Source organism: Podarcis erhardii (genome assembly GCF_964252035.2).
Source record: "Podarcis erhardii genome assembly, chromosome: 3".
In the NCBI taxonomy this organism is placed as follows: domain Eukaryota; kingdom Metazoa; phylum Chordata; class Lepidosauria; order Squamata; family Lacertidae; genus Podarcis; species Podarcis erhardii.
Genome location: NC_138507.1, coordinates 8850945 through 8876371, shown reverse-complemented (window position 1 = coordinate 8876371; position 25427 = coordinate 8850945). Strand labels below are relative to the sequence as shown.

At 43.5% G+C, this 25427-nt stretch overlaps 1 protein-coding gene and 1 long non-coding RNA gene across 3 annotated transcripts; one reads left to right on the top strand and one right to left on the bottom strand.

Moving 5' to 3' along the window:
• Positions 1-5428: 5428 nt before the first annotated feature.
• On the top strand, positions 5429-10437 carry PROB1 (proline rich basic protein 1; the record flags this gene model as incomplete). Its single annotated transcript, XM_081855969.1, has 1 exon — positions 5429-10437. One exon carries the CDS (start codon positions 5429-5431, stop codon positions 9932-9934), a length of 4506 nt encoding a protein of 1501 aa, XP_081712095.1. The 3' UTR covers positions 9935-10437.
• A 1492-nt stretch (positions 10438-11929) lies between these two features.
• LOC309338463 lies at positions 11930-25368 on the bottom strand. Of its 2 annotated transcripts, none has more exons than XR_014154894.1 (3): positions 25213-25368; positions 13786-14042; positions 11930-12227 (listed from the first exon to the last, which is right to left on the bottom strand). It is a non-coding gene; the product is annotated as an uncharacterized lncRNA (long non-coding RNA). The 2 variants fall into 2 exon arrangements; XR_014154895.1 differs by having other exon boundaries at positions 25165-25364.
• Positions 25369-25427: the final 59 nt, after the last annotated feature.

Genomic DNA, 25427 nt, shown 5'->3' with positions numbered 1-25427 from the left:
AATCTGCAATCAGAAAGAGGAGAAATATCAAGAAGATTGGAAGAAATTTAAGGAATATCTAGCTAAATATTATAATATAATATAAGTGGAAATACCTGCAAGTATTAAATTGTTTTAGGATTAAAGTATGTTGAATTGTATAATACTATGGATTGAGATTATGATGAAAAGAAAGGAAGTTAGTAATTTGAACTAGTTAATTATATTAGAAAGTGAATATTGGAAAATTGCTAAAATGAGACTTAATGAAAATCAGTTAGGAAGGATTCAAGGAAGTCATTTAATAATGGAAATTAATTTGGATTCTGATTGGAAGAAATTTTATATGTTTGTTTTCTTTTTATATTTTTTTGTGTCGTGTTGTTTTTGTTATAAATTTGGAAAATTAACTAAAAAATTGAAAATAATAATAATAATAATAATAATAATAATAATAATAATACGGTAATAATAATAATAGAAGGGCCATTTACTGGCCTGCTCCTGCAGGCTTGTTTTATGCTCTTATGAGGTTCTGTGCCAGCCTTCCAGATGCATCCACTGCCATCACACCTAGCCTGAATGGCAGATTATCTGGGATTATGTGGGGCGGGTTTTGTAGCACAAAATATCTGGATGGCACTAAACTAGAGAAGGGCGTTTCAGAATAATGTGGAAGAGTGGGTAGGCAGCATTTCAAGGGGAACAAGGCTCATTTTTTTTGAGCAGCAGAGTGTAGTCCACTTGACTTGGCCACCTTGTCTCCGGAGAATAATTAAAATTAATTATTATTTTTAATAAGCAAAGAATGCTGCTGCATGTATACTAGATGGTAAAAAAAGGTAAAGGACCCCTGACAGTTAAGTTGTGGTGCTCATCTCGCTTTACAGGCTAAGGAGCCAGCGTTTGTCCACAGACAGCTTCCGGGTCATGTGGCCAGCATGACTAAGCTGCTTCTGGCGAACCAGAGCAGCACACAGAAACGCTGTTTACCTTCCCGCCGGAGCGGTACCTATTTATCTACTTGCACTTTTTTTGGTGTGTTTTCGAACTGCTAGGTTGGCAGGAGCTGGGACCGAGCAAAAGGAGCTCACCCCATCGCAGGGATTTGAACCGCCGACCTTCTGATCAGCAGGCCCAAGGGGCTCAGTGGTTTAGACCACAGCGCCACCCTTAGTTAGGCCTGTATTTCTGAAATTGATAATTGCAGTTTTGTGAGAGATGCTGCAGTTGTAGGGGTAAAAACTCACTCCAAATTAGCTAATTATGTTTCATAGAACTGAGGTATTCTGGAGTAGGAGACAACTTTTATAAGATAAAACACCATTGGAAATAAGATATTCTGGCCACCCTCCTAACAGGCACACTACTGTCACCACATAATTGTTTCAGAGTTGAACCCTGGGGAAAAAACCCACTGTTAAACTCAGTTTATAGGCAATCTTGGCTCAAATTAAACCCTAGTAAGAAAAGGAGAGAAAAACTGCAGGAGGTTGCTGTTTCAAACAATTGATAGTCTGTAATTTTTGTATGTTTCAAGGGTGAGCTTCAAGTTTGGGGAGATGCTACTTGCAAGATTTTTGCTCCCTGCTTTGCTAAGTCACTTTTGTTAGGAAGGATGCTTGCTGTGTATATAAAACACAGTAAATAAAAGTCAGAATCAAGAATTTTAAAAATCAATAAAAAGAGATGAGAAAAACAAACAATAAAACTGACGTTTTAAAAGCAATTAAATTAATAATAACATTATCACCAAATCAAGGCATCACTGTTACAATTATGTTAATATGTGTTGTATATATATTAGTATTAATCACTGTGAAGAAGAAACAGCCATTTTTTCCTCTCCTGTGCATTCTTTTTTCCTTTTCTCTTTTTTTGCAGCTAGTGACAGTTGTAATACATTCAGAAGAGACAAATATGGAGGTATGAGAATATGAAATCATTAGGTGACTAGGACCTTAATAAAATTTGACCTTGGTTTGTTGGCAGTTCATGCAATTAAAAATGAGCTTTTTCCTCATAGGAAAGTTAGAAAACGTCCCTCTAGGGCTGGACAAATCCTAATAATATTACACTGACATCTAGAGATCTTAAATATTTAGCCCTGTGTTTGAGGGCTTTGTGGGATAATGACAGCACCTTGAATGGTGCACAGAAGGTTACAGGAAGTCAGTAAAAATATAGCTGTGCTTATATAATGCTGTTGTCGGGCAGACAGCTGCATTTTGTGCCAAGCCTGGGCTCTGAGCAGTCCCGAAGGGCAGATCATGTAGACCACATTGCAAGTGTCTATCACCAAGGTTGTAATTATGTGAATGATTTTCGCAAGATCCATATCTGCAAACTAGCCAAAGGCTTCCCAGAGAAGATACCGTGTGTGAAAAGCTCTGTCGCCCATCTCCGTTATTTCAGTCTAAGCGGCAGCCATGGATTCAGCAGGACACCAATCCTAAAAGGGGGGTGACCGTATTACTTGTCTGCAATTCATCTCAGACCCCTTATCTATCTAGTTTTGTTAAGTTGTGGGTGAACATATCAGACGACACAGCGATTCTTCAAACAGCTCTTGTTTATTCACAGGCCAGGCCAGAACTGGACTGAACTGAAGGGTTCAGTCAGCCTGCTTATATAGAGCTCCAGTACAACGTAACTGTAACAATTTTCTAAAACTATCCAATCACTGAACGTCACTTTCGATCCCTTATTTGCATCACTATCTACAGTATCCCCCTGCTGGCCCAGGGTGAGAACTTCAGTACATAACAAGTTTGTCTTTCAATTGGCAGATTGCTTCCCTTGATTAGAAGTGCAACCAGAAATAATTTTCCAGTGGTATCCTGACTTACCCCCACAAAAACTAAACACGATCTGCAGGGCAAATGTGCGTGGTGATTGGAAATGCAAAATGATAGGTGCAAACTTCATTCCTATTGTGTCAGACTTCAAGAACAGAGCTATTGCAAACTGCTCCTAGGCCTTCACACTTCAATCTGTTAGAGGTAAATGGGAAGGGGTGGGGAGATTTTCCAGCAGCAAATGGCCAGTTTCTGCTGCTGCTGTTATTATTATATATTAAATTTCTGTACCACCCTTCATCCGAAGATCACAGAGCAGTTTATAATATAAAAACGCAGAAATACATACCATAATAACAAACAAAAACAGTAATCCCTCCACACACACAGTATTGTTGTGCTATCAGCTTCAGTCTTTGAAAGGAGACAGAGTTAAGCAGTAGAGACAGAAATGGAAGTCCGAAGCAAGCAGCAATAAAGACCACTACAATTATTATTATTATTATTATTATTATTATTATTATTATTATTATTATTTGTTAATTATTATTGTTTATTATTTATACCCCGACCATCTGGCTGGGTTTCCCCAGCCACTCTGGGCAGCTTCCAACAGAACACTAAAATACAATAACCTATTAAACATTAAAAGCTTCCCTAAACAGGGCTGCCTTCAGATGACTTCTAAAAGTTTGGTAGTTATTTTTCTCTTTGACATCTGGTGGGAGGGCGTTCCACAGGGCAGGCGCCACTACTAAGAAGGCCCTCTGCCTGGTTCCCTGTAACTTGGCTTCTCGTTGCGAGGGAACTGCCAGAAGGCCCTTAGAGCTGGACCTCAGTGTCCGGGCAGAACGATGGGGGTGGAGATGCTCCTTCAGGTATACTGGGCCGAGGCCATTTAGGGCTTTAAAGGTCAGCACCAACACTTTGAATTGTGCTCAGAAACGTACTGGAAGCCAGTGTAGGTCTTTCAAGATGTTCAAGGTGTTATGTGGTCTCAGTGGCCGCTCCCAGGCACCAGTCTAGCTAGAAGACTGGAGGCACAGCAACCATCCCAACCACTCCAGAAGCAGATGTTGCCAGTCCAGATATGCTGCTGTGCAAGCAAAGATATTAAAGCAAGGGTAGCCAACATGGTGCCTTCTAGATGATGAACTACAAATCCCATCATCCCTGACCATTGGCCATGCTGACTGGCACTGATGGGAGTTGCAGTCTAACAACACCTGGAGGGCAATGCGTTGGTTGTCCTTGGTCTAAGTCAGAGTTTCCCAAACTTGGGTCCCCAGCTGTTTTTGGACTACAGTTCCTATCATCCCTGACCACTGTTCCTGCTAGCTAGGGATGGTGGGAATTGTAGTCCAAAAAACAGCTGGAGACCCAAGTTTGGGAAACTCTGGTCTGAGTGAAAGCTGTTGCCTTAAAGTGGGAATGTTGCGTTGCTTTTGAACCCCTCCGTCAACAGTATTAACAACTGTTAGAACTGCAGCTTTTAATCAAATACGTGGGAAACTCTTGCTTTGATTAATGTTAAATTATTTTAAGTTACAGGTAGGTCGCCGTGCTGGTCTGCCGTAGTCGAAACAAAATAAAAAAATTCCTTCCAGTAGCGCCTTAGAGACCAACTAAGTTTGTTATTGGTATGAGATTTCGTGTGCATGCACACTTCTTCAGATACCATACCTAAATTATTTTAAATATGTGTACTTATAAAAGTTGCAGAGTCGTGATTTTCACTCTGGATACCCACACACTTCTTTATTCACACTAAAGCCATAGATTGGCTTAGCATTAAATCCGAACTGGACCCTCGTCAAGAAGACTCCGCTGAGAAGCAAGCTGTTGATGTCTGTTTGGTATTAGTCTGCTAATTTGCACATCTGAAAAATATTTCACAAGTTAACAACAATTGTTCCAGAGACTTCAGAAAAGAGTTTGGGATTATTAATGCTTTCATTGTGTACTTATAAAAGTTGCAGAGGGCAAGAAGTCCCAGTATATGCTTTCCTCCTCCTCTCTCACATAGGAAGAAATGCGTCTTCTAAGATGGCACCAGCCCCAGCATAGACATGTCCTACCTAATTTCCTTCAAGATCGGTGTATTGCGCATCTACAATTGTATTCGTTTTCAAGTGATGAATTTATTCAACCATTTAGGTGATTAAAGGACTAAAAATTATTTTATCAGGCGACAGCTGTAGCAACCATGCTAACATGCTTGGATTTTTAATCTTTATTTCTCTAATGACACTGGTGCCTCCTGGAGTACTTTGTTCTGCAAGCCATAACACATTTTGGAACTAGCTGCTCTGTATCTCAACTTCTGGCTGAGTTGCTCTGGAGAGAAGGAAAGCAAATATAGCCCTGATATTTTGTTTTCTGTTTACTGATGCTTGTGTTTTTATAGCACACTGCATGTGTGTGTTTCTATTTTCTTCGGCATGCCTCCCTCAAACAGGCACATGACATAACCAGAGGTTTCACTTTTTTATCATGACTGGATTAAACAGGGAGAGGGTGGAACATGAGCTTCTCCCAGAAGATCAAGTTCGCAAGTGTGAGTGGGAACAGACCCAGCTGCAACAGCGATAAAACAGGATCCAGACTCCCATTGTTCCAGCTCAGATCTGAATGGTTTTTGCAGCATAAAAATGTTCCCCTGCGTGACGAGAAACAGTCAACTATCTCCTGAGCTTGATGGTCCGGACGGAGAAGAAATCAGCAACTACAGCTGCAGACTCCATTCTCCTCCAGAGAAAGACTGCCACGTTACGAGCAATTCCAAAGGAGACCGCACCTCGGACACGTCTAGTTCTTCTTACCGTTCAGCACCAGGTTCAGAGGAAGTGGAGAGTTTCAAGGACTGTGTTGAATTCTTTGAAGAAGCCGGAGATTGTCTTGAGGAGTGCACTTACTGCGACTCAGAACATGAGCAAGGAAGCGTAGCAGCAACGCCGGTCCTTCCTGCAGCTCAGACAAGCCCTGCTGATAGGATTTCCAAGGTTACAGCCAGCCAACTCCATGGGACTTTGAATAGTTCCAGCGACGTCTTACGAGATGGCCTGTGCGGCACAAAAGGGAATACTTATGCTGCTACATCTGGAGGATCCCGAGCTCGTTTTCCTTTACGCAGGAGCGAGACATTTGGCGAGTCGTTGCCAGTCCAAGAGGCGAGAGCACCGAGCCTGCAGGCAGACCCCAAGGGTACTATAAAAGATCAAACCTGCAGAGACCAACTCTGTTCCAGTGGGAAGGAAAAGCAACAGGTTCAGATGTCAATCAAAGCTAAGAATAGCTCAGATCCAGTGTGCAGTGGTAGAATGGGGCTAGTCACACGGAGGCTGCAGCCAGGAGACAGCGGATCGAAGTATTTGGATCATCCTGCACAATTCAGTTCCGACAAATCCAAGGAAATGTTACCCAGTGCACGCAAGCCGAAGAAAAGCAGCCTTGGCAGCCGAGTGCATGATCCTGTAAGTAGCAAACCAGCATGCCCCAAATATTTTGTTGAAAATCCCTGTGTTTTGAGTGACTCTGATGAGGCTGATAATGAAGTAGAGAAGCTTACTGCTCTGTCCTTCCAGAGTCTCTCATGCCCACAAGGCAGCTACCTAGATATGTATAGTTCCAGTAACAGGACATCCTCCAGCCTGTCCAATTCCTTGCCAGAAGATAGTAATGGAATGAACAGGTGGCCATTGTGCAGTGATCAGAGGAAAACAGTGGTGGTCGGCCACGCGAAAGGAAGCCGGCTATTCCCAACAGCCAGCAAAGCCCCAGATGCAGGACTGCTCAGTGGCGTCTTGGGGAAGGAGCACGCTGAGTGCATCGATGTCGCCCTAGAGAATGCTGATGGCAAAAAGAGCCTCTCTAAAAAGAGAATGGTGCCCAAGCGTCAGATCCAGTTAAGGCGGAAGGAGAAGAAGGAGACAGGTTTTTGCGCTGCTGGGGACTGTGCTGCCCTCCAGCCATTCACACAACCACGAAAAGAGTCGTGTGTGAAAGCGAGAAACATCAGCGATGAGTTTAGGCTGAATTATAAGCAATTTCTGAAGGCCGCCTCTTTGAACAACGCTTACAGCAAAACGAGGATGGCTTCCAGCCTGGTGAAAAACGTTTTGGCTAAAAAAATGCAGTATGAACACAGGATTAAAATGGAACAAGCATCTGTCCGGGGGAGCTCAACCTCTTCTGTCCCTTCGTCCATCAGCACTGACCTCCCAGGGGACAGTTTAGAAGGCAAGTCAAGTTCTCTGTCTAAGTCGGACTGCAGTTTTTCAACGGAAGAGGTGCAGAGCCATTCCACCAGTGAGAGGTCAGAGCCCATCACAGTGAATAAAGACGGTGTGGATGCCTTGAGGCCAACGAAAGGAGTTGTGCTCAACGAGCAACTAAGGGAGAATGTCTGCAAACTGAAAGATACATTTAACGAGCTGAATGAGAGACTGAAGTATCAAGAAGTCACTCAGCTGAAAAGACTCCCCATTTTGGCAGATGGGGGTGTGAATGTAATAGAATCAAGCAACACCAGGAAGCAGGCCGCTGGGGTAAGGAAAGAATACAGGAGAGCCCGAGCTGTGTTTGAGTCCATGGAGGCTGATACGGAAAGCTTGGCTGCAGTTCCGAAATTTGCAAAGCCACAAAAGCCATGGCCAAATCTGAAGCAGCGAGCCATTCGTCAGAGCAAGCACATACAGTCAAAGGAAGAAAAATTCCCCCTGACACCGAAAAGTCTTGTGGTAGCCAAAGATACTCCCAGTAACATCTTCACATCCAAAACCAAAGAAATGAAACTCATCCCTCAGATCAAGAATGAGCATAATGTTCCAAATGCCTCTAGGCACAAATCTTTGGAAAGAGTTTCCAATGAGCGGAGGCTGCCTACATTTCAGAGCATGAAACTTTCATCTGTGGCTTTTCCAGCTTCTGTCAAATCACACAGTGGTGAAAAATCAAATCTCCCCAAAAGACCTCAGACAGGGGAGACAATTCAAACGGAAAGCAAAGAGAAGGCCAGAATACATCAGCCCAGAGGTGTAAGAAAATTAGTGAAGGACACATATAATCTTGGCTTTAAATCTTCAGACAGCTCCAGTGTAGATCAGGCATCTTATTCTGAAAGCAAACGTGAGAACAGCTTAATTGTGCTACCAAAGGAGCCCCCAGCTGTTTCACCTCTGTTCATACGCTGCACATCAATATGTCGGAAAGATGATATGCAAACAGCAAACAATGCACAGGAGAATAAGCAAGACCAAATGGGGGACATTGATGTGTCAACGCTTTCTCTACATGATCAGGGCACAAGGAGCAAGGAGCCCACTGATAATTCTAATCCCACAGTACAGACACACGAAAATGTACCTGTATGTCATCCAGAAAGCAAATGTTCTTCAGTGGGTGAACCTGCAGTGCACATTACTACAATTCAGTCCAAGAAACTTGTTGAAAATAAAGAATTTCCGACGCAAGTTGAAAACAAACAAGTGCCTTATGAGCGGAGTGAATTAAATGTCAGGCCTTCCTCTACAACTGCCAAGAAAGAATCTCAGCTTAATATTAAAGTCAACAGTTCTCTCTCCAAACAGTCGCACAAAACTGAAACTGACTATTTTCCAGCTTCTAGTTGCTCCAGACTGGATGAAAGGACCATGAAAGATTCAGTGCCACAGTCTAAACATAGTTTGTTGAGAGAAACCCAAGATGCTGCTTCATCAGAGTCTCTTAGGATCCCATCTTCTACCTATGTACGGGAAATCACAAGGAGAGATAATGGCTGTGGAACCACAAGCTATATGAATGACCCTTGCAAAACCCAAGAAGCCGAGTTGCCCTATCAGAAACATTTATCCAGCGAGTTCTTCTCAGTGGCTTCCAATAACCTTCTGAAAGACGAAAATATGTTTCCAGAATCTGGATCATCTCATGGAAGCTGTAGGTACCCACAAGCCATCAGGCCTCCAATGACAAGCACCCAAAATATTCACACACAGACTCAAGAAAATAGTAATTTTGCAGATGGTAGATATGACTCTACAGTACAGGAAGACACCAGACCCTTGCATAAGCACAACAGAATCCAGTCTGATTGTGTGATTTCAAACAGTCCACTAGCACCAACAGAGTACACTGAAGGAATCAAGGTGATATCAAACTCCTCTTTTACTCCATCAACCTCTTATGGAAAGCTCCACGACCCAGGGTGCGACAACTTCAACAAACATCAGGCAACAAATGAACAGTATTTTTCAGCGACCCAGGCTGACAACACAAATTACTTAACGATTCCTGTGAAAACCCATCAATCTGAAGCAACTGTTAAACACCCAGTGCCTTTGAACACTGACAACAACTCTTTCACCTCCAATGTCTCCTTCCAGCCGAGTGGAGAAGCATCGGGAAATAAAATAAGCCACGAACTTTTCCCACCAAAACAAATGGAGAGGAAGGCACCCTCCGATAACGTGCTATACACTCACCCAAGCCATGGGCAACTCCCCCTAAGACTTGAAGAGTCTCCTAGCTTCACAAGAAGAAATGAAGGAATTTCTCCATCTGGCAAGAGTGCCCCAAGTCCAACAAGGCACTTTCATCCTGCTCCTCCTGCGGCTGCAGCTCCTCCTCCTCCTCCTCCTTCTCTACAGGGACACAGAAAAATGTTGGTTGATCCAGAGAGTGGGAAATGCTACTATGTGGAACCGCCAAGGCAGCCTCAATTAAAGATGCTTTATGACCCAGAAACAGGGCAGTACATTGAGGTCCTGATACCCCCAGTCCCACTATCGTCACACAGCGGGCTTTACCAGTCTCCTTTCTCACCAGTGGTCATGAATCCAGGAGGTTATGGACCACCTTACATGTCGTACTCTGGGTTTCCTGGGTTCCCCCCTCCCCCTCCAGCGATGCCCCCCACCAACCTGGATCTTCAAGACCAACAACCCGCTCAAGAAAATGCAAACCTCAACGAAAATTACAGCCATTTTTCGAAGAGCGACGTTCCTCCAGCTACCCAAACCGCCGATGGCAACTACATGGAGAGTTTGTACTATATTCCCACTGGAATGAATTCAAGTCCTAATCCCAATCAAACTTTATTTTCCCCACCTTCAAGTTCTGGTCCTTCTGGAACTGAAAAGGGGCCCTTCCTTAGGATGTGATGTGTAGCGCGACAAGGGCAACCGGGAAAACTGTTTTTGTATTTCAGATAATTCTGTTCTTTTCTTCTTCTTTTTTTAAAAAAGGTCAAATCCAACCTCCTTTCCTGGAATCTGTGAAAAAGGAATGAAAGGGAGAGGGAAAGCTTGGTTTCCTTTAGTTCAGTTTATTCTGCTGTTTGGGCTCTGAAGGACCCAAAAGAGATAATGGGGCTCCAAAAGTTTACAGTGCACCTCACTGGCGTAGTAAATTTGATTTTAATGTAAACACCCCTGGCAGTAAAGGGCCATATTCTGGTGCTAATTGAAGCCAATGGGAGTTAGGTGTTGACTTCAACGGGACCAGGATTCAGCCTGTGAGGTTGTCCTCCTCTGCAACTATCAAGTTTGTTCCTTAAGGCGTGCTATAAGGTATATGATTGTAATGCTAAGTCTATTTTCTGAGGAGTCCAGTTAGCCAAAGCTCTTGACTCTTCTGCAGAAATTAAATGTTCATCCAAACTTTTTGAGATTTGATACTTTTGTATATTTATGCACAAATCATGAATTCAGGCTTCCTTAAATTTTCATGGTACCTCACTTCACTTTTGCCATCAGAGCCCAGTCGACACTAGCATGTTTCTATCAGTGTAAATGTTTTGAAGATGGGTGGGTAGAGATATGTGTAGGCAGCTGGGAACAGCAGACATGGCTTCTCCTCAGAGCTTCGCATTTTGCTACAGCTGTGCGCTGAAGAGGCTGGCTGCATCCTTGGCTTGGTAAGTGTCAAAACAAAACAAAACATATTTGCTAGCCCTAAAGTGGGCCAGATGGAAAAGGAAGACAGCATTTTTTAATATTTGTCTCGAAGAGGGCATTTCAGCAGGGGCCGATTGTCATGCAAGCTACACCTTCTGAAATCCCCTCTTCTGCACAGCTATTAAAAATGGCCTCTTTGGGGCCACATCCATTTAAAGCACCATTGTACCTCTTTAGCTTCTCCCAAAGAATCCTGGGTTTGTTATGGGTGCAGGCAAATGTCTCTTTGTGAGGGGTCTCCTAGCAGCTCCAAGCACCCTTAAACAACAGTTTCTGTAGTTCTTTGGTGGAAGCAAAGTGCCTTAAATGCATGTGGAGATGCGACGTTTGTATATGACCACCCTTGTCACCCTCAGTACTTAGAAGGCAAGCTAGGCCCTTCCATGCAATATATGAAAGTGTTTAATGGAACAGAAGAAGGGTGCAGGAGCACACAGAGTGTTTCACTGTCAACCATGGTTGACAGACTAAAATATATATTTTGTGGACGAACCTGCGTACACCCTCTCAAAGGGTCTGGTGAGTGCCTGGATGGGAGATGTATGGAAAATTTATATGTGCATCTTGAGTTACTCCGTGGGAGAAAGGTGAAATAAAAGTGTAATCTATTCTTTAAAAGTAAAAAAGTTCAGCACATTTAATTCCTAAACCTAATTTATCAAATAGTGGTTTAGTGAGTAAGTCAGTGAATAAGTGTGCAAGCCAGAGCAAAAATCACTGCTGCTTTGCTCCTTCCCTGGTCCTGTTGCTACGGCACTACCTAGAGGTAAGCTATGGTTTAGCTTAGCATTATGGGCAAACCTGAGCTTGTTATCTGTCTCTTCCAGAAAAACAATGAATGGTAAGCCAAGGAGAAAACCTTGGTTACAGTTTGTGGTTTTCTAGGAACGAGGCAAACCGTGAGCTCTGGTTTGTGCGTAACCCTAAGCCAAACCGTGGCTTAGCTTCAGGGAGCACAGCAGCAAGGGGACTGAGGGAGGTGAGACACAGTCGTGATTTTCACTCCGGATACCCACACACTTCCTTATACACAATAAAGCCATAGTTTGGCTTCGCATTAAATCAGAACTGGACCCTCGTCAAGAAGACTCCGCTGAGGAGCAAGCTGTTGATGTCTGTTTGGTATTAGTCTGCTAATTTGCACAACTGAAAAGTTCTTCACAAGTTAACAACAATTGTTCCAGAGACTTCAGAAAAGAGTTTGGGGTTATTAATGCTTTCATTGTCAAGTTACATCCGGGAAAGTGATGGCTTTGAAATGGAGTTAGACAAAGGCTAGCAGTGGCTACTAGGGGCTACCATCTGGTTGGCCACTGGGAGAATGGGTAGTTGGATGGGATGGACCATTGGCCGGTCTTGTCTTACGTTTTTGTAAAGGGTCCCTGGGGTGAGCTGCATGATTGTGAAGCCGCAAGCCTACAGGCTACTGTTTTCGTTCTCTCTGCAGGTGCTGCTGTCTGTTCTTGCTGTTATCTCCTGCCCAAAACAGGGAACCAAGCTGCAAAAATTAGGGTAGGGTCCAATTAGGATCAGGATTTCGCTTGCTTTCCTCACTATGTGGTAGATCCAGCGGGCCTGTTTGTAAAATTACCGTATTTTTCACTCCATAAGACACACTTTTTTCCTCCTAAAAAGTAAGGGGAAATGTCTGTGCATCTTATGGAGCAAATGTGTGGTCCCTGGAGCTGAATTACCAAGGGGCAAAAAGCAGATTGTGCTTTTTTTTTTAGAAAGAAGGAAGGGGGTGTTGAAACAAAGCCACTGAGCAGCTGATCAGCAAGCGATCGGAGGGAGATAAGGGAGGCTAGCGATAAAGGAGGCTGCCTGGGAGGGGGGAGGTAAAAGCACATGGATCCTCAGGATTTTTGCATTGGGTCACCCCAAATTCACCATCAGATCACATAGCATATCTGTGGCCACAGCATGAACCACAAAAATCAAACATCCACTGTTCAGAATATTTTTTTTCTTGTTTTCCTCCTCTAAAAACTAGGTGTCTTATGGTCAGGTGCATCTTATGGAGCGAAAAATACTGAAACCTCTCACCCCTCTTTGCTGCTTAGGGGTTTCCAAGTCCCAACGCTGACAGCATCCTTGTGCTTTTAAGAGACTTTCATGAGGTCTGGCTTCTCTAATTCTAACACAGCAGCAATGGCAGAAACTCTACAATGAGCAGGGTTTTTCCTGCTCTGCGCCTCTTTTATGCAGAGCTCCCTCACCTATGCAGTTCTCACCTTGTGTTCCACTCCTGCTCCTTTTGCTTTTACCTGCATTATGAAATTCATTTCTTTGTGTCTTCGGGATAGGGGTGGGGCAGACATTTGATGCAGTTCACATTTCAAGGCAAATCGACCCAGATCACGCTTTTCAAAACAATATGCAAATGGAAATACAGCCGTCCTTCGAAATTCGCAGCAGTGTAGTTCAGTTCTCCAGCTAAGTAATGTGTAAAGGTAAAGGTAAAGGGACCCCTGACCATTAGGTCCAGTCGTGGCTGACTCTGGGGTTCCTGCGCTCATCTCGCTTTATTGGCCGAGGGAGCCAGCATGACTAAGCCGCTTCTGGCAAACCAGAGCAGCGCACGGAAACGCCGTTTACCTTCCTGCCAGAGCGGTACCTATTTATCTACTTGCACTGGTGTGCTTTCAAACTGCTAGGTTGGCAGGAGCAGGGACAGAGCAACGGGAGCTCACCCCGTTGCGGGGATTCGAACCGCCGACCTTCTGATTGGCAAGTCCTAGGCTCTGTGGTTTAACCCACAGCGCCACCCGCGTCCCCCAAGTAATGTGTACAGCAGTGCATATACTGAGGTAACACGTGCGTAAATATGCACATATTTGCCAAAATAAAAAATTGCATTGCATTCAGGAAAATATAAATATTGGCACTAATATGCTGATGAATTTTCATAGATCCAAAGAATTGCAGGACTGGAAGGGACCGGGAGCATCACCACGATGACTTCTTAGATAACAAAAACACAGAACCAATGTGGGAATTTGGGGAACTGAGCTTAAGAATGGGGAAATGAGAAACTGAGAGAAGCCAAAACTTACAGATGCAGCTGCCCCAAGTTAAGGTGCATGAGCAGAGCCAGGCAGAAAGTGGCAACCCTCCTTGTCCATCCACATGCTTCCTCCCTCACACGAAGACGCTCTGCCGATGGCTCCTTTCTCGCATGGCTTTATGACTCTCAAAACTGCAGGGTGGGCAGGAATGTAACAGCTGAAGCTCTTCCCAGCATCAACGGTGACCGCGGTGAGGGGGAAACGGCAGCTGTTATGTTTCTGCCAGTCATGAAGACACGAGAGACCTGCCAAAAGAAAAAAAATGAGAATCTCTTACCCTTGTTGAACTTTGTTGCTTTTTTGCATTTCCTGTTCTTTGTTCCTCTATGTGACTCCATTATCGCTCATTCCTCCTTTAAGTCCTTGCATAGGAACCAACTCCTAGGGGCTGAGGTACCTTCTCCCCCCCCCACCAATAAAACATCTGAGGGGGGTCCCCAAAGGTGATGGTGTTGTAAACAAAAATTGCCCTTTTCCCTTGTGGGGTATCCAAGAGTCCATATAGAGTCCTTACATAGGTTCCCTATTGGTAGGAGAAAATAACAGAGGCCAACCAGAGAATATTGAGAAGCAAAGCAGCTAGTAAGCTTGATCTTTGTTGATCTGTTGCAACAGGGTGCTCCCCTCTCTCACAGGAAAGGAGGAGGAACCTAGAATAATGGCACGCAAGGCCTTATAAAGACTTTTGAAATTGGCACCCTGTAACCTAAGACCACCCCCCAGATACATCATACCTACATCACAGAAAAGGTGGTCTAAAACAGAAATTTGAATGTTGTTTTTCCTGTTTGCCAGTTATCTGATTGCCTTTCCTGATAGTCTGTCACCCATTAAAATGCTGATTACTCAATTCCTGAGACAATGGGAAGGCTCCCTGACTCCCCCCTCCCTCCTTGCAGGGAAAACAATTGGTCAGTTTGGGAATCAAAATGGTTTCAGGTCAGTCTTCCTGTGCTGATCTATGTACGTGCTTGGTTGGTACGCTTATGAACATTACCATATATCTAAGACCTCAAAATTCCTATCACAATGGGCATTGCCATTCAAATGACGTATGTGCACTGTGTAATGTGATCAATTATGCAAAGCGGGGCTTACCGGGGGGGGGGGGAGAGACCCCATATTTTATTCAAGTTGGCACCATTGGGTCCTTATTTTTCCTCCTATTGTCTACTCAGTCCTGTTTGCTCCTTCAGCATCTCTGGCCTCCAGTACAGGAAAGGATAACCTGTGGCCCAGCCCTCCATATATTGTTGGACTACAACTCCCATCATTCCTTTCCCTTGGCCATATTGACTGAGGTTGATGAGAATTGGAGTCCATCTGCTTCTGGTGTCATGGCAAGGAAAATGCTGCCGGTTGTGTGGTTTCCCAAATGCAACGGCGGGGAAAAGCTGCGTCTGACAGAACTTTCCCTTCTATAAACTATTTTGCTTTTTTCCACAACACCCCTGTGAGGCGGACTCTTATTTCTCACACCATTATAGGGGAGAGACTGAGACATTATGTGGGGAGACTGAGACATTATAGGTGTTGTGGGGTGAGAGAGCTGCCTTTTGCCCCGTATTTACTGTATTGGCCCCAATATAAGCCGCACCCGAATATAAGCCTCACCTTTGAAATTCTAGGCGGAAAAAGAAAAAAAGACAATACCCGAATATAAACCACTCCCTTAAAATTCCACAGGGACTCACACCCGTTCCGTTTTACCATATGTCTGTTTCAGCAGCGATATCGTAAAAGCCAATTTTTGTAAGGTCGAGAATTTAAGCTGCACTTTAACTATTCATGGTCAGAATTTGGGGGGGGGGGGGATGTGAGGCTTATATTCTGGCCAATACAGTATTTAAGACATTTTTAACACCACCCTTCAGTTTTAACAAAAGTCCTGGCGTGCTTTGCTCAGTTATAAAAACAGTATCAAGGTGTTTGTGGGTGTGGGGTGTGTGCTTAAATATATAAAATGTAGCAGAACAGAAAAATCTGATCAGTGGTTTGGAAAACAAATCAGCAAAGCCATCATAACCGATCAGATTTAAAGCCAGTTTCAGATGGCATGCTGGGGGAATTCGACCCAAAATTCAAATTCAGTTCAAAATTCCAGTGCACTTCTTATTTGGAACAGAAGGGCTGGGAGGGGGCAGTGTGTTTTGTGTTTAAGTAATCCTAGTTGGACTTAATGAACAAGCATGCCTTAAAAACTGGATGGGGTGTGTTAAGTCTATATTTCTTTACTGGCTTCTCTAGAGCATGGACCGGGTTCCCACTGCTGCACAGCCTGCATGTGAAGTTTTGTCTGAGGAGGTTTATTCAGGGAGTAAGACTTCTTAGGTACATGCATGACAATTTAAAATACATGAATCCAGGTCATACTATTGTCAGGTGAAGCCTAATTCTCTGAGCAGACAGGCCAATGTTCAGTTTGGGGGCTTTACTTCCAGGTAAATGCAGGAAAGGTAGAGGAAATTCAGCTCTGCAGCGAGGGGAAGCCTTCGTTACAAAGCAAATCCTATGAATGGCTGCTCAGAAAAGCACACTTATTTTAATGGGACCTACTCACAGGTAAGGGACACGGGTGGCACTGTGGGTTAAACCACAAAGCCTAGGACTTGCCAATCAGAAGGTTGGCGGTTCGAATCCCTGCGACGGGGTGAGCTCCCGTTGCTCGGTCCCTGCTCCTGCCCACCTAGCAGTTCGAAAGCACGTCAAGTGCAAGTAGATAAATAGGTACTGCTCTGGCGGGAAGGTAAATGGCGTTTCTGTGCGTTGCTCTGGTTCACCAGAAGCGGCTTAGTCATGCTGGCCACATGACCCGGAAGCTGTATGCCGGTTCCCTCGGCCAATAAAGCGAGATGAGCGCCGCAACCCCAGAGTTGGTCACGACTGGACCTAATGCTCAGGGGTCCCTTTACCTTACCTAACTATGCACAGGATGGCATCTTTAATAGTTCAGTGTGGATTTGGAAGTGTAGACATTTAGCTGTTTTTTTTTTTAAAGAATTGAAAAATGTAAAGACTTCGCAAACTAAAAGAGGGGGGAAACATTTTGTTTCGGAACTACAGGTATATGTTGCTTCCGTGTGTGAGAAGCTATGGAGTTTCTTCAAACTTCATCATCCATCAAAGGGGCAAAAAGAACAGCTACCACCCATATTATGTTCTGAGAATGGTGAAACCTCCTCAGAAATCCTGTTGATTTTGATTTTAGGCAAGTTGACATTAGGAGGCGGCAAGAGTAACAGAGAGGTGAATTAGAGCTGCAGAGAAGGTGAATTAAAGCAGGAGAGTAAAAGGAGGAGGAGACAGAAAGGCAATACCAGCAGGTAGAAAGGAAGCAGAAGGTGAGAAAAAGAAAGGATAGAAATGTTTGAGAAGGTAAAGAGAATGGGGAAGAAGGCATGAGGGAAAGGGCAATAGGCTGGTGATAGAAAGGATAGCAAAAGAAAATGAGATGAGAGCAAGTATTGTAACAACAGAAAAAAGGACTGAGAATTTTGCAAGGAAGCAAAGAGAAGGCAGGAGGCCAGAAATCAAAGAGAGGATGCAATTATTAAACAGGTTTAAAAGTTTGACCAACAAAATAAATGAAATATGAGTTCACTTGTACTGGGGGGGGGGGGAATAGCACACTAATATTTTAGTGTGTGGCAGGTGGTGAGGTGCTAGCACTATTATGCAGAAATTAAATGGGACCCAAATTAATGAGTCAAGGTCAAAGGTGGTTTTTTTTTTAATCCTCTTTCCTTAGCCCCTCCGCCTCCATTCGTTCTCTTCCCCAGCAGTCATCTCAAAATTAGAAGCTGAATGTCAATTCATAACAATTACTTGTCCTTAATAACAAGTAAAAAAATAGATAATAATTAAAAACAGCCCTCTGAGATATATGAGTGCAACTACTGCATATATCAGGCTTGCTAGGCCTTGCAGAATTAAGTGAATGGAAATACTAAGTGTTTTGCAACCCCAAAAGGAGACAGAGAAGGGAGGGAACCCCCCCCCCAATAACCAGGCTTGATCTTAAGCAAAGTTAGGTGGCTTGGAGCCAAAATAGGTACCATTCACACCATTAGCAACTGGTGTGAATGGCTCTTCAACAGGAAATAGTAGGTGTCAGAGAAGGACACCCCCCCCCATAGGAAGGAGGCAGCCTTAACCCTTTGTCCCCTATTATAGTCCTGATCCATTTGCTTATTGGCACTGGAATAAAAGCTCTCGTGTACCCTAATGGATGGTCTGTTTTTCATGCAACTCAAGTAGTGAGGGTGGCTCAGAGGTGCCGCTGGGAGCTATCTTCTGTATCTCGCTGCCCATACACAATCTGCTTGTGGCTGTTGATTCAGGATTCATGGATACTAAACCTGCATGGGGAATGGGCAGCAAGCTCCCTGTTAAATTGTGGGTGAACATATCAGACGACACAGCAATTCTTCAAACTGCTCTTGTTTATTCACAGGCCAGAACAGAACTGAATTGAAGGGTTCAGCCAGCCTGCTTATATAGAGCTCCCCTACAATGCAACTGTAACCACTTTCTGTAACTATCCAATCACTGAACGTCACTTTCAATCCCTTATTTGCATATGTGGACCTGAGTGAAAACTATCTACAGTATCCCCCTGCTGGCCCAGGGTGAGAACTTCAGTACATAACACTACCCCCTCCTGCCCCTCTGCCAGAGGCGAACTTTGGTAATATGGTGCCCAGAGCACATGCAACATTTGGCACACCCCCTAAATATTTATTATTTTCACAATAATTCCTTTTGGTACAGTTGCTTTTCATGGATATTCTCAGTAGGTACCATATAAATATAGGTATTATTATTATTATTATTATTATTATTATTATTATTATTATTCACCCCCTTGGCTCATCACCCTGGTGCTGCCCCAGCCATCTACACAAATTCCTTGGAAAGTCTGTAAAGGACCCCAAGTGCATACAACTTTATGCATGGAATGCTCAGTGCACAACACGATGAGGAAACTTGCCTTCCCGTATTGGCAGTTGTGTGTGCAAAACCCCTTTGTTTGTATGCTTGCATGCTGCAGGGAGCAACCTTCCGCAGAGAGTAGGTCAGAGATGTATCTATGGATACTGGAAGGACTGAGAGGGGCTAATGTTATTCTCCAGGAGGCTGGGGGAAACCTGCCAAGGCCTGCATATCAGTTGGCAGAAGAGCAAGCCAGGCTAGGTTTTATTTCCTTGTTTTTATTTTTCCAGACCAGCTGGCAGCCCCGAGGTAGGAGGCACAGTCCGTTCAACTCGCTTTAGAACAAGCAGCAGAATCTCTGGGAACTTCGTGTTCTGCGTAGTTATGCACACCCCTTTAAGCTTCGGCATGGAACCTGTTAAGTCAATGGGGTGCTTTAGAGCTTTGGACGCATTCACAAAGTCCTTTGCATTGTGCTGTCAGCATGCACCCGAAAACAGCATGAGGGTATGTGGTGGAGGTAGTGGTGACAGCTTTGCACTGCAGGCTGTGTGTTGGATGGTTGCTTAATGATGATAAATATTTGCAACCTGCTCTTCAGTCCCCAGGAATCCCAGAGCAGCTTATGGTTAGGTAAAGGTAAAGGGACCCCTGACCGTTAGGTCCAGTTGTGGCTGACTCTGGGGTTGCGGCGCTCATCTCGCTTTACAGGCTGAGGGAGCCAGCCTACAGCTTCTGGGTCATGTGGCTAGCATGACTAAGCTGCTTCTGGCGGACCAGAGCGGCGCACAGAAACGCCGTTTAACTTCCCGCCGGAGCGGTACCTATTTATCTACTTGCACTTTGACGTGCTTTCAAACTGCTAGGTTGGCAGGAGCAGGGACCGAGCAACGGGAGCTCACCCCGTCGCGGGGATTCGAACCCCCAACCTTCTGATTGGCAAGTCCTAGGCTCTGGTTTAACCCACAATGCCACCTGCGTCCCTAGATTGAGGCATACTAATCCTGTTCTTCTGCTAAAAGTAAGCAGAGCCGTATAAAGCATGATCATAAAACTAGGTAGAATAACCAGTAAAAATGCCGATAACAATCCTTTATCCAATATAGCTGGATGAATTTTTCTCAGTTCTTTCATGGACTAAGACAGTAATAGAAAATATATGCAGGAACAAACCAAGAGCTAAGAATAAATTAGGCAGAGGGAGCCCATAAATTGGGAGTGGGAGGCGTCACGAGAGCAATTCCAGAGAGCAGTGCAACACATTTTCCAGGTCCCAACACCTAACTTCACTGTCTCTCTTGCTGTGTCCTGGAAGCTGAGCTTTGCCAAGATGCTAATATTTTATTTTTATTTTTATAATATTTTATTAAGTTTTATCAAAGAAAAAAGTTGCATAAAGAAAAACATAAAATATATAAACATACAAAAAACATCAGAGTACAATAAAACAGACAGTTAACACATAAAAAAAGAAAAAATTAAAAAAGGAAAAAAGGAAAAAAAATCCCTCTCTTTAATTTCTTACCATTCATAAACCTATTTTCCTGACTTCCTCACGCCACCCTTTCTTGTATTCCAATTTAAAATTAATTAGCAAATTCCTTCTTATTAATTTTATCCTTGATTATCTCTCTTCTCATATTGTTAGTTCCTAATTTTCGTCTAATATCTATCCCTTCTTTCATATTTTTACCTTTTTTACTAGAACCCCTTCATTTCATTTCAATGTTATCAACATTCAAAAATTTTACAGTGTTTTTGTAGGTAGATTTTAAATTTCTTCCAATCTTCTTCCAACAAGTCTTCTCCCTGATCTCGTATTCTCCCCGTCATTTCTGCCATTTCCATATAGTCCATTACTTGCATCTGCCATTCTTCCAAGGTGGTTGCCAAGATGCTAATATATGTAGATTGCTATTGAGTATAAGAGGGAGTAAGGAAACCTAGCCCTGATCTTCTAGTTTAACCTTTCTATGATAATTCTTACATTCCCGCCAACATTTCTCCAATAAAAATAGCAACGTCCTATTCCATCATTCATCATCATTTTACTATATATACCCTCCCATTTCAATAGGTTGCCCCAGCCACTCTGGGCGGATTCCAACATATATAAAAACATTTAAAAAGAAACATTTAAAAACTTCCCTATACAGGGCTGTCTTCAGATGGTTTGGGGGTCAGGTAACTCCATACCCACCAACATTTATCCGATGAAAATAGGGACATCTTATGGAAAAGCAGGACATTCTGGGATCAAATCAGAAACCAAGACAGTTTCTGTAAATCCGGGACTGTCCCTGGAAAATAGGGACACTTGGAGGGTCTGTTATTAGCTGTGTATTCTCAGTACAGTTGAGATATGTTTTGAATGTAATTTTTACTTTACTATGGGCTGTGTTCAGCCCCCAACCACTAGTTTAGCTAAACAATGAATGGAACATGCTAAGTTTCTCAAATGTTACAGGCTGCATCTCTTTCTTTTCAATGCCTTTTAGCATCACTGTTTACATTTGTTCTGTATCGCTCTCTGTGTGTACGCAAATACATATGCATGTATAAGTCTGACAACTAAGAACATACAGTGGTGCCCCGCAAGACGAATGCCTCGCAAGACGAAAAACCCGCTAGACGAAAGGGTTTTCCGTTTTTCGAGGCGCTTCGCAAGACAAATTTCCCTATGGGCTTGCAAGTCTTGCGATTTTTTCGCCCCCCCCCTTTTTCTAAGCCGCTAAGCCGCTAATAGCCGCTTAGCCGCTAATAGCCGCTAATAGCCGCTAATAGCCGCTAATAGCCGCTAATAGCGCTAATCCCCTAAGCCGCTAATAGGGTTGCTTTGCAAGACGAAAAAACCGCAAGACAAAGAGACTCGCAGAACGGATTCTTTTCGTCTTGCGAGGCACCACTGTACTTCATACTTCTGATGGACTCTAGTCCACAAAAGCTAATACATTGCTGTAAGAAATCTATTAAGCTGCAGTCCTAACCCTACTTACTTGCGAGTAAGCCCCACCTAATTCAATGGGACCTACTTTTCTAAGTAGATATGGTTAGGATTGTGCCGTTAGTCTTTCATGTGCCACAAGAGTCTTATTTGTACTTTCTCAAGTGTTAATTGAACCTATTTATTCATATTTTGTTTGCGGTGCAGAAACCATTTTTTTTTTTTTAATATAGATATTTTTGGTAGGTTCTGAATGGGGTCATGTACTTTGGAGAAGTGGAGCTGAGATACTGACTGTGAAGAACAAGAAAGTGAATAAAGCATATAATTTTGTAGTACTGTATTTAAATGATAGGCCCGCATAGTTTTTGGGGATAGCATCTAATGGAATTAATTCTTCCTCTTAAGTGTTTCACTGCATGGTTGAACAGTAGCAGGTTGTTTTACAATGCTGGGAAATAATTAACAAGCTCAGTGTTTGTCATATCTGTGACATGCAAAAAAAATATATTGTAGTGACATGTAATGTTTATAAGATTTCTTATGTTTCTACATCTTTTCTTCGTCCTTGATAAAGGTCATAAGACCCAAAGTAAAGCAGGTATTTTATATAAAAACAGAAAAGTCTTTAAGCTTGAATGGAGACTGTAGTCTGACAATAAAGACTCTATATTGTTTTAGGCTACCAACTCAGCTGTTTTCTATGGACAAAGCAAATCATACTTGGAGCCTATGTGAACTTAGGGTTGTGCCAAGCATCCACCACTTTCAATTATTAGGTCAAAATAAATAATTGTAGTTTTCTGTCTATAAGATGCCCCCATGTATAAGACGCCTCCTATTTTGGGGGACTCCGATTTAAGAAAAAGGGGGGAGATGGCCAAGAGTTGCTGAATGTTGAGCTTTTTTTTTTTTTTGGGAGTGGATTACCCACAATTTTTGAGCTTTTTGGGGGTGGGGGAGGGGATTGTCGAAAATCACTCACCTGCAGCTGTCAATCGACCGCGCTATGCCACAGAGCCAGCCAATTGCAAACAGCCTTTCACACAGCCACCAATCACCTGCATTATTGCTGCTGAAAATCTCGCGGCTGCAACCAGTCACCCAATCCCCCTCTGCACTACCCATGTATAAGACAAGGGCAAATTTTAAAGCTAATTTTAAAAGAAAAAAACCTAGTCTTATACGCAGAAAAGTACAGTAATTTCTACCCAAATACACGACCAGTACAATCCTATACGTGTCTACTCAGAAGTCTAATGGAGTTCAATTGAACTTTCTCCCGAGTAAGTAAATATATAGGCGTTGTAGCCAAGGGTCAGTTGCAGGGGAGTGAGAAATGTCCCTATTTTCTGCTGTGGGTGTTGTAGGGTGTGCTGTCAATTAATGTGAGCTGGTTGTTCTTTCACAGATTTGAACGAGGGAAAGGGAAAGCCGCGAGTAGAACTCAGGGTTCGTTTGTTCGTTATACACAGTGGAGCTGAGAAGAGCACCTCTTTAAGACCTACCGTATTTTTTGCTCTATAAGACTCACTTTTTCCCTCCTAAAAAGTAAGGGGAAATGTGTGAGCGTCTTATGGAGCGAATGCAGGCTGTGCAGCTATCCCAGGAGCCAAAACAGCAAGAGGGGTCGCTGCTTTCGCTGTGCAGCGATCCCTCTTGCTGTTCTGGCTTCTGGGATTCAGAATAATTTTTTTCTTGTTTTCCTCCTCCAAAAACTAGGTGCGTCTTGTGGTCTGGTGCGTCTTATAGAACGAAAAATACAGTAACCACTAATAAACCTAAAAATGACAGCAGCAGCAAACTTTGCGCTTGTGCCAGAATTAAGAAAACTGCACATATCTGGCACAAGGGTTGTGCTTTTTGATGGGTTGGGTTTACAACCTGCATTCCTATGCTGATGTCTATCCTAAGCTCAGATGCTCCTGGCCTTGATAGATCAGATTCATGGAATAAGCAGCAGGAGGGAGGCCACCCATTTACTATAAATACGTCTTTCAGTTCTGTGCTCGGGATTTTGTACAACTAAAAGCAGCCTCGCATCACACCCTGCCCAAAATGCAGTGAAATCGAGCAGGGCAGAGGAGAGGTTTAATCTTTTTGCACCAGGCTGGTCTCCAGCTGAAAATCATGCTAGCCAGTTATTTGCTCCGAAAGATGCTAATACAGTGGTACCTCGGGTTCCGGAGGTCCGTACTTAACCTGAAACTGTTCTTAACCTGAAGCATCACTTTAGCTAATGGGGCCTCCTGCTGCTGCTGCGCTGCCGGAGCACAATTTCTGTTCTCATCCTGAAGCAAAATTCTTAACCTGAAACACTATTTCTGGGTTAGCGGATTCTGTAACCTGAAGCGTATGTAACCTGAAACGTATGTAACCCGAGGTACCACTGTAACAGCAAACTGTGTGTGTGTGTGTGTGTGTGTGTGTGTGTGTGTGTGTGTAGCCAGGATTTTTGCTGGGGGCGTGCAGACATTTTTTGGGGGGGACAGAATCTCAGTTAGCTATGCATTTTATTGATTTTTATTTATTGGGGCTGCCCCCCCGGCTATGCCCATGTGTGTGTGTTAATTTTCAGCAGGGAAAGTTGTGTGTTTGGATTAGGACCACTGTGACAGTTTTGGAAAAAGGGGCTTTAAAATGCATTTAAAGTAACATGTAGTTTGAGTATCTGGCTCATACACACCCTCTACTGTCCTGAGTCCCCTTACTGCATATGAAACATAATATTTGTACTACTAAACTTGGCTATGCATTTATTTACTCTCTCTCTCTCTCTCTCTCTCTCTCTCTCCCTCCCCTGTCATGCATGATTCATTCCCAGACTGAAATGAAGAAGGAAGATAGATCTCAGGGTGTGGGAGAGGCTGGGTATAAATAAATTCAATTAGCCTTGTTCAAATGTTATGGAGGGTTAAGGCATATGAGTAAGGGAACTTTGGAGCCGAAGGTTCACTGTAGCTACTATTGTGTTGGCTGCCGTCCCTCTGGAAAGAAGTGTTCAATGAGCTTTCAGTCCGGCAAATTTGTTGGAATAAATGCAAGTTTCTTTAAATACCAGTACTTAAAGAATAAACTCATGAGAAGGGAACCAGACTAAAGTTTTTCAGAAGTGATATTTAAAACTATGTCATCATCCAGCCTTGTAGATGAACCCACAAAAGCTACTACCCTGGGGGGGGGGGTTGGAAGAGGAGGGATACATAATTCTGTCCCTCCTGCAGTAAACCACTGCATTTCTGTAGCAGACACAGAGGAAGAATCGAGCTCTGCCGCACCTTCACCAGTAGGGTTGGACAAACCTGCCAAAACGTTCAGTTTTTCCGACTGTAAGTTCAGTTATCTACACCAGTTGGCAATTTATTTATTTTGTTAAAGGCCAGTGGTAGTTGTGTTTACTATGGCAGGCTGTGACTTATTGTGAGAAACATGCTTCCCTCTGCCATAGTTTGTCGCTCCTACATATTGTACTGGCTGTTGGCTTCACTTACCCAGTCCCTGGGGTGTGTTGGTACACAAGCACATTCTCTGTACCTTGCCTTCTCTGTACCACAGGTTGTCCGAGTTTGAGCCGGTGGCCCCATCAAATCTCTTGACTGCTAATGAACCCCAGCTGTGCCATCTCTTACATGTAGTGGCAAACGATTCCTCAGCATAGGATGGTTCCTCTGTCAATCGTATTGATCCTTCCCCTTGTAGCCCTTTGTAGAATGGAATGGTCATTCTCTAGCCAATCAGAAGGCATCTCCCAGCT